General features: G+C 47.9%; 1 protein-coding gene across 3 annotated transcripts in view; it reads right to left on the minus strand.

Moving 5' to 3' along the window:
- The window catches only part of DAB2IP (DAB2 interacting protein), a 262,662-nt gene extending 249,798 nt beyond the window's left edge, over nt 1-12,864 (minus strand). For 2 of the 3 annotated variants that reach the window (XM_054997156.1, XM_054997154.1), the window contains exon 1: nt 12,635-12,864. In XM_054997156.1, coding sequence (XP_054853131.1) covers nt 12,635-12,758 — 124 coding nt within the window. In that variant the 5' untranslated portion in view covers nt 12,759-12,864. Of the gene's footprint in view, nt 1-12,490 lie in introns of all 3 variants that reach the window. The other variant, XM_054997157.1, reaches the window with a different exon arrangement.
- Between the last annotated feature and the right edge of the window lie 1,614 nt (nt 12,865-14,478).

Raw genomic sequence — 14,478 nt, forward strand, 5'->3', positions numbered from 1 at the left:
ATTTGTCTGGTGCTTTGGCTCTTCTTTCTTTTGCTTCCCGCCATGCCTTCAAGAATTCTGTAAACAGCTGGAAGCACCACGGAGTGCACAACTCACATGCTCCATCTTTGCCATATGGAACTTGCTGTGTTGTGCATTCTAAAAATCTCCATCTTTATAGAAGGCAACATTCCAGGGCTGATCACTAGCTTAAATACACATGGGGCTGATTTTTTAAAAAGTCTGGAGAGACACTTGCTGACAATGGACTTTTGCAACTAGTACAGCTCCTGGCACACTTCCTGCCATCTAGGCGCTACAGCTCCAAAATGTCTCCTACTCATAGAGGCAACTGTTTAATTTTAGACTTTTTCAATCACTAGTGTGTACCTCTATGAGGAAGGCAGGTGGTCAGCAATTTATTTATTTATATATTTACATTATTTATGGTCCACCTCGCTCACTGAGACTTAAGGCGGATTACACAGTGTGAGTGAGTACAGTCAATTTCAAGGACATCGCAATAAACGACATAATAGGGTATATAAATGGAAATTTGTAAAGATATAAAACCATCAGCAATTCAAAAACGGGCTGAAGAATTATGGGTGGACTGGCCATCATAAGCCAGCCATTTCACAGCTGGGTTGTGGCAACTTCTCTACCTCAACGGTGGCAACTTCTCTACCTCAATTTGATTTGATTTTACTTTGATTTTACTTCATTTAAATGCTGTCTTTCTCCTCAATGGGGACCCAGAGCAGCTTATATCATTTAGGTGGAGAGTATGTGACTGGCTCAAGGTCACCCAGCAAGCTTCTGTGGCAGAGCAGGGAATCGAACCTGGGTCGCCCAGATCCTAGTCTGTCATTCTAACCACTACACCACACTGGCTCTCTCTTTCTCTACACAAACCAGCCAGAACACCATGCGGGGTTGATAAAAGAAGTTCAACCCCTTTTGGCTTCCAAAGCAAAACTTTTCAATGCGACAGAAAAAAAGAAATGAGCTGATTTGATACTTTGCTCTCAGAAAGAGGGAAAATCCAGAATCTCTTTCTTTCGAAGATACTGAATCCCCCAGTCCAGAATCCAGGCTCACAGGTTCCCTTCACAGACAACCCACTCCTTCCTAGCAGATGGTTCTCATACCCTGGCTTATCCTCCGGAAGTGACTTTTGCCAGACCGGTTGAGGGGTAGGACCAAATCCAAGCCCCAGGCTCTACTGCAGTGTTCAGGAGCAGCGGTGCAAGAGGAACCGAACTGGCTGGCACTGAAAATTCATGAACCAGGCAAAAGGCCACCTCACCCCTGCCCTCTTCCTCTAGCTGGAATAAGGCCCAGTGGCCACAGAGGGCAGGCTGCATTCTCACTCCACCTGCTCTGAAGAGTCAGCCCTCAAACTTATCTTGCTTTCAACACTGTGCTCTCAACTTACAGCTTGGGCTGGAAAAGCAACAAGCATAGGCGAACATTGACATTTCATCCTGCCCCTCCTTATTTTAAGAGACTCAAAGAGACTCAAAGAGATTTACTCATCCTCAGCCCCTGGAAAAGAGGGATAATGACCCTCTTTTGGAATGCTAAATAAAAATCTAGATAAATGCTGTCCTCTCTGGGAGCCCACCTACCCCCAAAGCCGTTCACACCTCCTCTCCTGACCTCTTGGCTAACATGACGTTTGTCCAAAGTTCTCCACCCTCCCAGACCGCCACTCCACTGACTTATTCACCAGCAGATCCACTGCCCTCCTGACTTTAAAGTGGTTGCCCTTAGTAATTTAGCACGAAAGGGTAAGAATTGATAGGTGGGCACAGAAGGAGCAAACGGAGAGGTAGTGATGGTGAGATTTGCGCGCTGCCACGTATTTAGTTGCCGCCCACGCCCTCCCCATGCTCCCAACTCGGAGAAGCTGCTGTTCCTTCAGCAACAAGCAAGAGCTTTTATATGTATAAAAAAATACCGCACAACAGTATTGTATGGACACTTAGCAACCCTCGTTCACAGCTGCATGCTTCTTTTCACACAAACGCTGCCTGCAGCTCAGCTTTCATTCACAGTATTAAAGCTGAACTGCCGTCAAACAAACCCAAAAGGAAGGGAGGGGGATCACCCCGCCTGCCTACCTAAATCAACGTCATGCCTTTGGGTTTGCAACAGGACAGCAGGAAAGAAGAATGGTGGAAAGGGCTGGGTGCCAGGGCAGGCCTGGGCTGAGGTTGCTGTGGATGACAGGGTGGACTGTTAGGTTGTGTGGGCCTTGGCCTGATCCAGCAGAGTTGTTATGCGGAGGAAGAGGGGGGGGGAGGAGTGCAGACCCCCTTCAAAAAGTAGGGATGCTTCCGAAATGGCCCTCCTGGGCTTGGCCAGCACTAGGTGGGAGACCCAAAGGTCTGAATCTGGTTCAACTCTCCTAGATTTTCCCTCAATCTGAAAGATTTCTCTTTCATTTCTCTTCCAAGAGAAATCAAGGGACCCTTTTGTAACTTCTGCTCTTGCAGTGGTTTTATGTTATACGTCCCAGGGTGGTGGTCTATTAGGAAGACAGGCAGGCTCAGGAAGATAAGATGGGCAAGTATTATTATTAATTTTTATAGTATCATCAGGGTAAATTACATTTTACAGAGTCACATGAACAAATTGGGTGAGTCCATGGCTCAGTGAGAAAGCACCTATTTTGCATGCAGAAACTCCATGCTTCAGTTCCTGGCCTGGACGTGAAGGATCTGAGGTGCTGAGAAAGGCCCTTTTGTACCTAAAGCCCCAGAGATCTGCTGCCCCTCAGAGGTGAAAATTCTAGGCCAGCTAGACCAATGGGCTGGTTTAATATAAGGTAGTTTCTTATGAGTAGAGGCCATCGCACAGTTGCAGAGCACATGCTAGGCTCATCTCCTGGCATCTCTCATTGCTCAGGTAACAAGTGTTGCCATAATACTGAGCCAGTGGTCCCATTTGGTACCAGGCAGCTTCATATCTTCAAGGGATGCCCCAAAGAGAGTGTAATCACAATAGAAGCAGTAGAGGAAACACAGGGAAGGGGAACAGGGAAAAGGAACAAACAATTAACATGTTTCATTTCATGAAGGAGAATTGACAGATGAAAAGGAGAGGAAGATGAAAGTGGCAAGGGAAAACGGGGAGTCTTTGAAGACCTTTGGGTGCCTCTGAATGTTGGAACAAAGATATTGGGATGGGAAATAAGAAGAGTATGCCAGAATGGGCCAAGACGCTGCAGGACTGGAAGGGAGGCTTTGCACTAGAGACAGGAGGAGATGAAACAGAAGTCACTAGAACTTAAAGATCTCCGAATAATATACTATCCCCATAATTCAATGTCATGTTTAGTTCAGCTCAGTGTGTGCTTGACTCTCTCCACTCAGTTTGTTTACTTACTTCATTTTTATGTCAAAATCTTTTTGTCTCCTTCCTGGGCAGAACCGAGACACTCCTTCCCTCCTTTTCATTTCAATCCAGGGTTCCTTATTTCCCATTCATCTGTGCCCCTCTATGCTTTTTGTCACACTATTAGCCCCAGTGCTTTGGTGATTGAAATTCATCTCTGGCACAGTTACTCTGATCATTTAATGTTCTAGCCTCATCAGACGCATTTGGGAACAACATATTCATCAGGGTGGCTTCTGTGAATGGCAGGAGACGTCCCCTTTTGCAGAACAAGCTGAAGATCTGGAACGAGCCACTAAATGGCAGGGCGACCTTGGGCAGTTTGCTTACTCTCATTGTGCAAGTATATTTACCTACCTTCCTGCTCACCAAAGGTTTGGAAATGTTAACAATGTGTGGATTAAATGGGGATGAGGAGATCTGAGGGAATTTAGAAACTGCCTTTGAATTAGGGATGATTTCAAAATTTTTGTCCTTGCTGTTTTGATTCAGGGAAAAAAAATCTGTATTTCAATTATGCTTCTCCCATGTGTGAATCAAAGCTGTGATTCTCTGGTTTCATGCCATTTTCTGTTTCCTTATACAAATCTCCCCTATAAAATGTTTGCATTCCCCAACTCTATTTGTGCATCAATAAATCATTGCTGATACATGATACATATAAATGGCATGCATTGTATTGATATATAAATATCATGCAAATTATGTATAAAAATAATACAACCCATGGACACAAGTGAAACAATTTTTTTTTGAAAAGCAGAGAACCAAAACAACAAAAATAGAAAACAAAAAGAAAAGGGATTGAAAGTGAGAACACGAGCTCATCTTGTGTGCTTCGAACACAAGACAATCTGGCTTAAGGGGAGAATGGGAGCGGGAGGCTTGGCTCTTTTCTCCTCGCACATGAGGGAAAATTGGAGGGAGGGGAGGCAGATTCCGGGGTCAAATTAGGCCTTTGTGGAAATTCTGCTACTGGAGGTCCTTCAGACCATGTCAGCCAAATATAACCGGAGGTGGATTTGGTCCCTGATAGGATCCAGCTGGGTTGCTATAAGGACTCCCGATCCACTGAGAAGGGGGACTAGTGGTCTTTAACAAAGACTGCTGTTGGTAGGATTTTGACAGCGGGTTGGCTGTAAGGATTTAAAGCAAGCACTCTTGCATTTCACACAGGGCCCGTGAAAGAGGGACAGCGGGGCTCACATGTAGACTTTTTTTTGTCATTAAATAAGTTTGTCAACTTCTTTTTATCTGCATCATATATGGTCATTTAAAATTTTTTATTATGGCTGGGAACCTCAAAAGTTAGAAGTGGGCTGGGCTGCTCTGAAACTCTGAGAGAGCTTGGTTCCAATTGTGGGGTCAGAATCAATGGATTTGTTGGGGTACAATTTTTCCAGACCACCAAACTCCTAAAAATATACATTTTTTCTCCACTCCATCCAATGCAATTGTTGCCCTGGCTCCTGCTGCTTTAGTGCTATCACACTGGCTTCTGCTCCTTTCCCTGTTAGGCTTACTCAGGGCTTTTTTTCTGGGGAATGAGGTGGTGGAACTCAGTGGGTTGCCCTTGTAGAAAATGGTCACATGGCTGGTGGCCCCGCCCCCTGATCTCCTGATCCCCTCTGCCTGGAGATCAGGGGGCGGGGCCACCAGCCATGTGACCATTTTCAAGAGGTTCCGGAACTCCGTTCCCCCGCGTTCCCCCTGAAAAAAAGCCCTGGGCTTACTATTGGCCTACCTGCAGCAGCTAAACCCCCTGCTCTCAGCCTCAATCTCCCACACCCAAGAAATTGAGAAGTGGGAGGAAAAAATTGCCAGAAAAGACCACAGATTCACTATGGAGGCAATTTTCTGGCAATTTTTTCTCCCACTTCTCAATTAGGGAAAATTACTAGAGCATCACCTAGAAGCGATGCCATATCCTCCCCAAACTCCCAGGCACCGCCCTGAAAATCTCTCAGCATTTGCCGAGGCAGTGCTGGCCACCCTATTCCGTTTGGATTATTCACATGCATTACCCCACTAATCCAAGGTCCAGGAGTATGTAGCCAATCAGCTTTGCAGTGCTATCCTAAACAGAGTTATAGCTTTCAAAGTCCATTGAAAGCAATGGGATTGGAAAGGCATAACTCTGTTTACTCTGCAAGTTTCCTAATAGTGTCGTGGAAGACAACGGAAAGGAACTGCGAGGAAGGATGATGCTTCCTAGGTTACTCACATGCCACTCACGTTGGGGTTCATGCTGTGAACAGGATGCTGTCATACTGACACCAAGTCTCAGTAAGGAAGACAGACTATAAATAAATAAAATAAATACATATCCTATCAGATCTGGAGTCATGATGATGCCACTGACAGCCAGTGAAGGCAAGTGAGGAGGACCCTAAAAAGTAATAGGTGAACTTTTTAGTAAAGAGTACAAAAATCCCATTAAAATGGCTGAAAAGGCTCCTGGCAACTAATTTAAAAGATATTTATTAAACTTCAAAAAGATTCTATTAAAGAACAAAAATTAACCTTCCTTAAATGGTTGAAACTACAGATCCAAAATAAAGTCTAAAAATATTTCCAAATGATGCCGGCTAACCCAAAACACAGTCTTCAAGAGGAAGGACAACGGCATAGATCTCAACAGACAGGCACACAAAGGGAAAGCTAGGGACCCAAAAAGAAAGAAGGCCAGCTAAGCCAGGAAGGGTCTAGACACGATCTCAGGGGAAATTGGTAACCCAAGTCTTCAAGCAGGAAAATCTCCTAATTATTCTACATAGGCCATGGTTGGGTGATAGAGCACCTGTTTGGTGGCAGATGAGCACTGGCATCTCCACTTTAAGGATCTCAGATGCCTCTCTCTACCCGAGACCTCTGCAAGTCAGTCTGAGCAAACAGTACTGAACTGGAGGAACCAGCAGATTTGTTTAGATAGAGTAAACGGTAAGTGATCAGGAGAGCTACTCCTTAATTCTTCCATGGAAATTCTTCCAGACAGGACAGCTAAAGAGCAGCCAGCCTTTCGAGCCATACGTGGTATGCTTGTGTGCGTGAGGTATCCAGTATCTCAGCCGCATGTGGGACTGAAACGTCTCCTTGGGCCCAAGGCCCCTAGTCTTCTCCTATGTCCTTGCCTCTCCTTAAAAATAACCACTGGTCCCGTGCCAAGCTTCAGGGTTCTCTTCAGAAAGACGTGGCTCATGAGAATGCTGTCTGTTGCTTCCCTCCTTGCTTTCTGCTTGCCTTTCCACAGCACTGTGCCTGTTTTAAAACTCCTGGCCTACGAATAAAAACCTCAAAGTGTCAGCTCTGCTGTGGGGTCCTTGGCTGCTAATCAGTTCTGGGTTCTTGCAAACCTGTCCTCCCCATCATCCTGCCTCTTTCTAAAGAGAGGACGGGAAAGATCAGACGTGGCTAGTGGCAGACCACATGGTCGGTGTGTGTTGCTTCAATTGCTGGCATCTCCTGCTAAAAAGATCACAGGTAGCCCATGTCAAGAGAGGCTGTTCTCTGCCAGAGATCCTAGAGAGACGACAGAAGCCAAGACTGAGCTCAATAGACTGTGGATCTGCATCATACGTTGCTCGTCTCTCTTCTTGCCTTTAATTCCACTTTTGTTCTATGCTATAAACTCCTGCCAAAGCATTTGTCGGATCTCCACTGGAAAAAAGATGCTGGACTATACGGACCTTGGTCTGACCCAGCACGCCAGTTCTCATGCTCTAAAGGATTTTCTTGCTTCTTTTTTACTATGTAGGGTCAATTTGTAACTTGGACGTAGGTTTGGGCACAAGGTAGTCACCAGAATCCATCTCCTTCCTAAGCCCCTCCCCTGCTCAGTGGCCCTTGTCCTTGGTCACTTTTATGAGGTTTTTCCTACAGCCGAAGTGGCTTTCCAATTCTATTCTGTCCACTGCAGCTCTAGCAAGGGCCAGCATTCTACAACAGCCCTTCTTTTCCCCTCAACTGGAATCTTTGTGAATATTCTATGACATCACAGCTCCTCAATTAATTTTTTTTCAAAGTTCAATATTGATTAAATTTCTATTCCTTCTGATTCTGACTTGGAGTGTTAGGGAGGTAGCTTACAAATCATATGCCTTCTGCAGCTCCCCCACGCCAATGGTTTGTGAGGGAAATAAGCACTCCATAAATTGTTACATAATAGCTTTCCTTATTCCAAAACCCTTATGCTGCCCTGGAGTTTTCGTTTCCTTTGATGCTTTCCCCGTCTTTATTATGCCTCTGTTAGTTCAGCTCCCTTTACCACATGCTAAGTCACACTGAAACAAGACGACGACATTGTTCATGGCCACTTTTAAAGCCATAGATTTGGTGCCAAGTGGAGCTCGGGTAAGAAATCAAAGACTGTGTATGAGACATCCCTGCTTTCTCTTTATACAGCTGCAACAGCAACAGTATATGTAAAGCACATTACTGGTCTGCAGGGTCAGCTGTTTCCGACAGAAAGAAATAAAATCTAAGAGGCTAAAGTTTATTGGCCACCATCGCCTTCCCTTGCCAAAACAGACACCTGAGCACTTCTAAGTGGCCTTGCTTTCTGCTCCTTCCATGCTCTGTCCTATTTAACTTTAAAATGAAAGCTCCTTAAGACAGAGGCATGTCTTTACACCATTGTCTATATCTGTTTCAGCTGCATTATTGACAGAAGGTGGAAGATTTGTGTTAGAAGTTGGTACTATTAAAAGTTTGGCAACTCCTAGGATTTAGGAGGTAGAGAAAATAAACGGGTAAATAGAAGACAGAAGAACAAGAAAGATGTTCAGGAGCTCAAAAGATGTACTGGGCAAAAATATCCTGTTGCCAAGCCCGTGAAAAACTCTCTCCACACTCTTACTTCATGCAAAAATTAAACAGAAAACATCTTGTGGCTTCTGTAAGGCCTTTGTTAGGGAGGACAGTTGATGTGGACAGCCAGACTCCTGAAGCTACACGGAAGGAGGGAGATTTTTCAGCAGACGCAATTGAATGAATCCTAGTAAATTCCAGACAAGCAAAAGGAAACCCTTCTTCATACAATGTGCAATTGACCTAAGGCATTTACTGCCATAAGATAGATACCACGATGGCCACTTGCTCAGATGGTTTCAAAAGGAAGCTAGACTAATACAGGGGACACAAAGTCTATCAACAGACATTATTTATATACGAGATTTATATTTTGCCTTTCGGCCCAATCAGGACCACTGAGGCAGCTAACAACTAAAAACAGAGCAGTATAAAAACACATCATAGAATGAGTTAAAACCAAAACTAAGGTACATATATAGAAAAACACAAACATAAATTTAAAAAACAGGGCAAGAAGGAGGAATCATTGAGGGAACACCAAAGGAAACAAAAGAGCCTTCACCTGCTGCCAGAAAACAGAAAAGGAGACAGCCAAATATCCCTGGGGAAGGAGATGTGCAGTCTTGGCACCAAGACCGTAATCATGATAACTAAACAGAATCTTCACGTGTTGCAGTGCAGCAGGGGGAGGATAGGTGGGGAAGGCAGTTGTCTTTATTCTCTGCTGGTGGGTTTCCTAGAGACCTCTGGAGGTCTACTGTTGGAAACAGGCCTGGGTAGAGGTTTGGTCTGCTCCAACAGTGATGCTCTTGTGTTTTTATAAGAATCTTGTGAACTAATAGCTGGAGGGGAGCTGTCAATTTCTGAGCTTGGGGCTCAGTTCTTTCTACCAATTCACAAGGCAGCAGCTCTCAACCAAAGGAAGTTTTCAAACGAGTCTGGGAACTGATGTAACAGCCTTCATTGCCCATCTTGGGCCCTTTCCCCACTCTCAGGGGGAAAGATTCCCAAATCAAACCATGCCAAAGTCAGTTTTCAAATCCTTCCCCGGAGCTGGCTTCAGAGCCTCTTAATCTGTGGCCATGATGTTCTTTAGCTACAGAACTCGGGAGGAAAAACACCTGAAGCCACCCAGAAAAAATGATAATGTTGAAAATACTTATTCTATATTTAGTTGGCTATTATATAAGGGTGTCATGATTGGCAGGGTCTTGGGAGAGAAGAAAGGGAACCAGCATCCAAGTGTTTATTTCAAAGCGCCAATTCTTTCCCTCCAATAACCAACCTGGCACAACCTGGGGTCATGCCAAGAGAAGCAAAGCATGCAAATTGTCTCCGGCTACTCATCCAAAATCTAGTTTATTGAAAATGCTAATGTCTGTCTGGCACATTTTTTTTAGAATCATCCCTCTTTGTGAGGGGAAAGTAGGATCCAGGAATCCAAATGTGGAAATAAAGCTCCCCCCCACACACACACACTTCTTGGTCTTTGTTGCCCCCAAAAGATTTCCCAGTCATAAGCCAGCTCCTACAGCTGAAGAAGCTGCAGTTGTCAGGTTTCTGCTCTCAAGGTCCAGATTCAAGTCCTGAATGCTCCATTATCCCTTGCCTGCCCCAATTAGCCCCTCTGCTCCCCAGGCTGCCCCAGTCCTTGAGCCCTCCTTTCTTCCCCCGCCAGCCATGATTCCCTTAGGTGCTGCTTTTCCTCCTGCCTCCCACTCCCTTTGGCTACCCTGTCCCTTAGCCAGCCTCTCTAGCTCTTTTCTTGTCCTTTCCCCTAAAATCCAGCCACTCCCCACATTTAAGGGCTAGCATTCCTTCAAAGCTGGCTCCTGCACCAGTTCTTCATGTTCTCTGTTCACATGTACTCTTCCCACCTACTCTTCCTTTCCTAGCCTATTCCCTACTGTGCTGCGCCCTTCCTTCTTCACCCTTGCACGGGGGATCCCTTCACCCCTTGCTTCCCTACATCCCAGAACCGCTTCTCAGGCCTCAGCCTGCCCCCTACATGAAGTTTTAAACTTAGCCAAACTGTCCTGTTCCTTCCAAAAACAGGTCCTTGAGAACCTGAACATTCCATGCCACCACATCAGCAAATCAGGATTGGGTGCTTCACTACCAAAAGTGCAATACAGTTTACATCCCAAGAAGACTCATGGCTTCTTTTCTGCACTATGTTAATCATGAGCAAAAAGGTTACCACACTTTGTTATAGGAGGCCAGATCTGGTTTACTAGCCACTGTTTGGCCACCACTATCCTAGAGAAAGTGAGAAATGTTACACATGTGGTAGAGAAGGAAACACCTCTGTATTCACACATTGAAGTTCACTCAGTGACTCTCAATGGGCTTAAAAGAGTACAACTCTTCATAGGATTGTACAGTTAATTACTCAAACACGAATAAGAGTTGTGTGAAGGAACGGGGCCTAAGGCATTCAAACAGAAATAGCAAGGTTTTCTTCATAAAGTGATCCAGTTCTGCCTTGAACATGGCGAGATTGTCTGCCCCCAAACAATGGAGATTGATTTTCAGTGGCCAGAATGTTCATTTGCATTACAAATGCCTCCCCTCTGCTTTCTGTTTCTCATTAGCAAAGAAAAATTTAATTTTGCAATATACACCTAACCCAAGCAAAAGATCCCTTGTATTTGTGAACATGGTGTTTGATGTAGAACCAAAACACTCACTTGCTCACTGCACATCTCTGAAAACTGCTCCCTTTTCTACTGAGCCTGAAAAAGAATGCAGTGAAATCTGAGAGTTTGCCTATTTGTGTATGCCCGATCTCACTTGGCCCAGGAAATTATTTTGTCTCCTCTGTCTCGTCTTTCCTTTTGCATCAACACAGTGACAGCAACCACCGCCACATGGCAGGAGGAAAAAACAGCAGGCACTTCTAGCTGGAGGCAGAGCTACACTAAGGATCCAGGTCAGAGTCAGCAAATGGGTCACCCTTGTCTTCAAGTCTTCCAGTCACTGCTAGGCTGAAAGCTGCATGCAACACATCCTCTAGCCATCTGCAGTGGTGGCGCTGTTGAGCCTCAGAGTTCAGGCCAACAGCTCCCTCTCTTTCCAGCAAGTAAGAGATATGGATTAGGCCCAACTGCCAAAGTTTCCAGTTCAAGATCCCCAGAACCTTCAAAATAGCAACTGAAGGGCATGATAGAATGCATTCAAAGCCTGCATGTTTATTTCCAGTTATTATTATTTCCAAATTATGTCCATCTGTGCAGCCCAGCCAACTTGCAGCAAAAGTGTCCCAGCTGCAGTCCCTTTTCCAAACTCTTTTATTGCTTGAGTCTTCTAGGGAAAAAAATCAAAGTGGTCACAAAAACCTTGTGTAACAACAGCCCTCAAACAGAATATAAATCCACTGGACCTGGTTCCAAATGATAATTCAAATACACTTTTGAGTGTTCAAAACATTTAACATGCAGGATTTTGCTGCTGTCCTTACAACAATCCTGTAAGGTAGGTATGCATTATCACCATTGCACATATAAAGGGGATTGAGGCTCGCACAAGTTCATGGCCAAGGCAAGATCTGAACTGAGAACTTGAACTGTAGCTTATTCTCCGCCAGCTAAACAGAACCGAGTCTCTGTAACGTCAGATGAGCTCAGGCAGCAGGAAAAGTATAACTTGTCTCTGTCACACAAACAGAGCAAATCAGTGTACACTCTATTTTGCACCATTTATTCTGGTTCTGCTCTGTATAAGGGGCAAAGAACAGGGCAAGACATTGCAGCGCCACCTGCCTCAGTAGCTACTCCTTGCCGGTACTGCTCAAACATTTCCCAACAGATCCACACAGCCTGGAGGGCTAGAAACTTGGGGTCTGCTTTTACTGGAAGCTGAAACGCTCATTACCAGGCCCTGCACCCACGAGGCCCAGCCACGGAGAAGCCTGTGACGTCACCGCCGCGAAGTCCCTAACCTGTCTGGTACCCATGGATTTTACCCTCTTAAAGGAAGCATTTGGGCAAGGAGGGGACCGAGTAAGTTTTTGCATTCGCGTTAGAAGCCCCGCTGAAGCGAGAGGCACGGCCCGCGTGAAATGGCCTTCCGAGACCAACTAGAAACACGCACTCGTCTGAAAGGGACGCGCCCTTTCCCACCCCGCCTGCCGAAGAATCCAGCGAAGCCCGGCAGCCGCCCTCGCTCCCTAGCCCGCCCCAGTGCGCTCTGCTCTTCCTTGGAAGGCGAACGCCGCGAGTGGCGGGAGCGCAGCGCGGGGGGACGCGGCGGGGAGCCGCGGTTCAAACTTTGGCGCTCCGGCGTCTCCCGCGCTCCTTACCCGGCGAGCCGTCCTCTTGGTCCGACGGCCGCTCTGGCTCCATCGTGGCCCGCAAGAGCCCCGCCGAGCCGCGCTCCGCGCAGCACAGGGAGCGCCCCCAGCGCCACGCCAGGAGACGCGCCGCCGCCGCCTAAGGCGATTCACCTGCTCCGGCGCCCGGCGGCGCCTCCGCCATCAGGGGCCGCGTCTCCTCTCCGGCGCGGCACGAGCGGGCGGCGTTGCCCACGCGCTGGGCGACCCTCACGGCTTGCAGGCCCTTGTCCAGCATCCCGCCCGCCGCGGCGGCATCCTCCTCGCCCGCCGCTCGCTCCCAAGTTACGCGGAGGCGTCCGGAGAGTGGCGCGGGCAGCCTGCGCAGAGCCGCCCGGGCTGGCGAGCCGCCTCCGAGCCACGCGGTTGCATAACGCCGGCGACAGGCGCGAGGGGGAAAGTGCGGGCGGTGCGGGGAGGGCGACTGTGCAGCCGCGGCGGCGGCGGGCGGCGGCGGCGGCGAGGAAGGGGAGCCCCCGGAGAGGGGCCGAGAGCCCCCTGCGCCCCGCCAACCCGGAGCGCCCTCCGCAGCGGGCTCAGTCCCCGGCGATGCCTGGGCAGCGGAGGTGGCTGCTGTCCCACTCCTGGCGGGCAGTCGCCGGCCCTTCCCGCAGCGCCTCGTCCCCGCTTTACCTCCGCGGGGTGCTGGCGGCGCTGGGGCTCCCGGAGCAGGGCCGGGCTGGTGCCAGCAGCCGCGGGCTGTTTGCCCTTGGAAACGGGGAGGGCGGCATTCCCAGGCGTGGGGGGATCTACAGCAGAGTTCGGAACAGGTCGAGTGTGGCAGACGGGAAAGGAAAGGGGAATCCGGCCCTGCCGACGGACCGGCACGTGGCTGTCACAGCAGGCCATACACAGACACCACCGCTGCCTGCCCCAGCCATTGGCTGAGCGGCTACGAAGACACGGAATGAAGGCAAACGTTCAGCCTGTTCCGTGCAGAAGGGCGGCAATAAACAGCCCAAGTGAAGAACAGGATTCTGCTGAGGGAAGTGGAAAGTCGGTTTAGCTTAGAATCCGAGTTCTGGCAGGACCTGCAGACAGGAGTGACCAGGTAGCACCAAACAGGAAGGCACAGAAACGGGGCCAGTGGGGAAGCTGAGTGAGGGAAAGGACTGGGAGATGGTGCCGTTTGTTATCCAGGTAGGGCTCCCTCACCTTTAAGAGCTGCACAACAAGTGGGCATTCAGCAGGTGAGACTCCTGCCCTGCCACAGAAGGTTAGGAAAAACCAAGTAAAGGAGAACCACGCTGGAAAGAGCCAGTATTGCACAGTGGTTAGAGAGTCAGACTAGGATCTGGGAGAGCCAAGTTCCAATTCCTACTCTGGCATGGAAGTTTGCAGGATGAGCCGGGGCCAGTCACACTCGTCACAAGGTAGTTGTGAGATTAAAATGGAAGGCAGAACAATGTATGCCTCTTTGGGCCCCCTCTGGGAAGAAAGGCAGGGAATGAATGAATGAATGAATGAATGAGCTTCCCTCAGACAGAACAGTGAAAGGAAAAGAGAGACAGGAAGTAGTAAACTCAGAAGCAGCAGGAAATGATGGGGGAAGTGACCAAACACAAAGCGATCCTGCTTCTTTAACAGAATGCCTATTTCAGATCAGATCAAGGTGTTCCCATCCTGGCACGTGTCTTGCTGCCCAAAGTGGCCAACCTCAGGCTTCTAGGAAGCCATTTAAAGAGGACAGGATGGGGACCGTCTCCCCTGTTAGGTCTCCCTGGAGGGTCCTGGCTAACCGCCATTGCTCGGTCTCTCCTGTTCCATGATTTCCCTTTCATAGCAGCCACAACCACATTCTGTGGCACCAATGTCCATATGTTGAATACACAATGGAATTTTGATGGCTGCAGCTTCTCTCTCTGCATGACAAGCAGCCCTGGCTGAAATTCCACACTTCCCAGAAGTAGTAAGGCCTACCACGTGCAAGAGCCCACGTGGTCACCTTCCTGACTAGA

This window comes from Eublepharis macularius, chromosome 14 (assembly GCF_028583425.1).
Source record: "Eublepharis macularius isolate TG4126 chromosome 14, MPM_Emac_v1.0, whole genome shotgun sequence".
Lineage (NCBI taxonomy): Eukaryota > Metazoa > Chordata > Lepidosauria > Squamata > Eublepharidae > Eublepharis > Eublepharis macularius.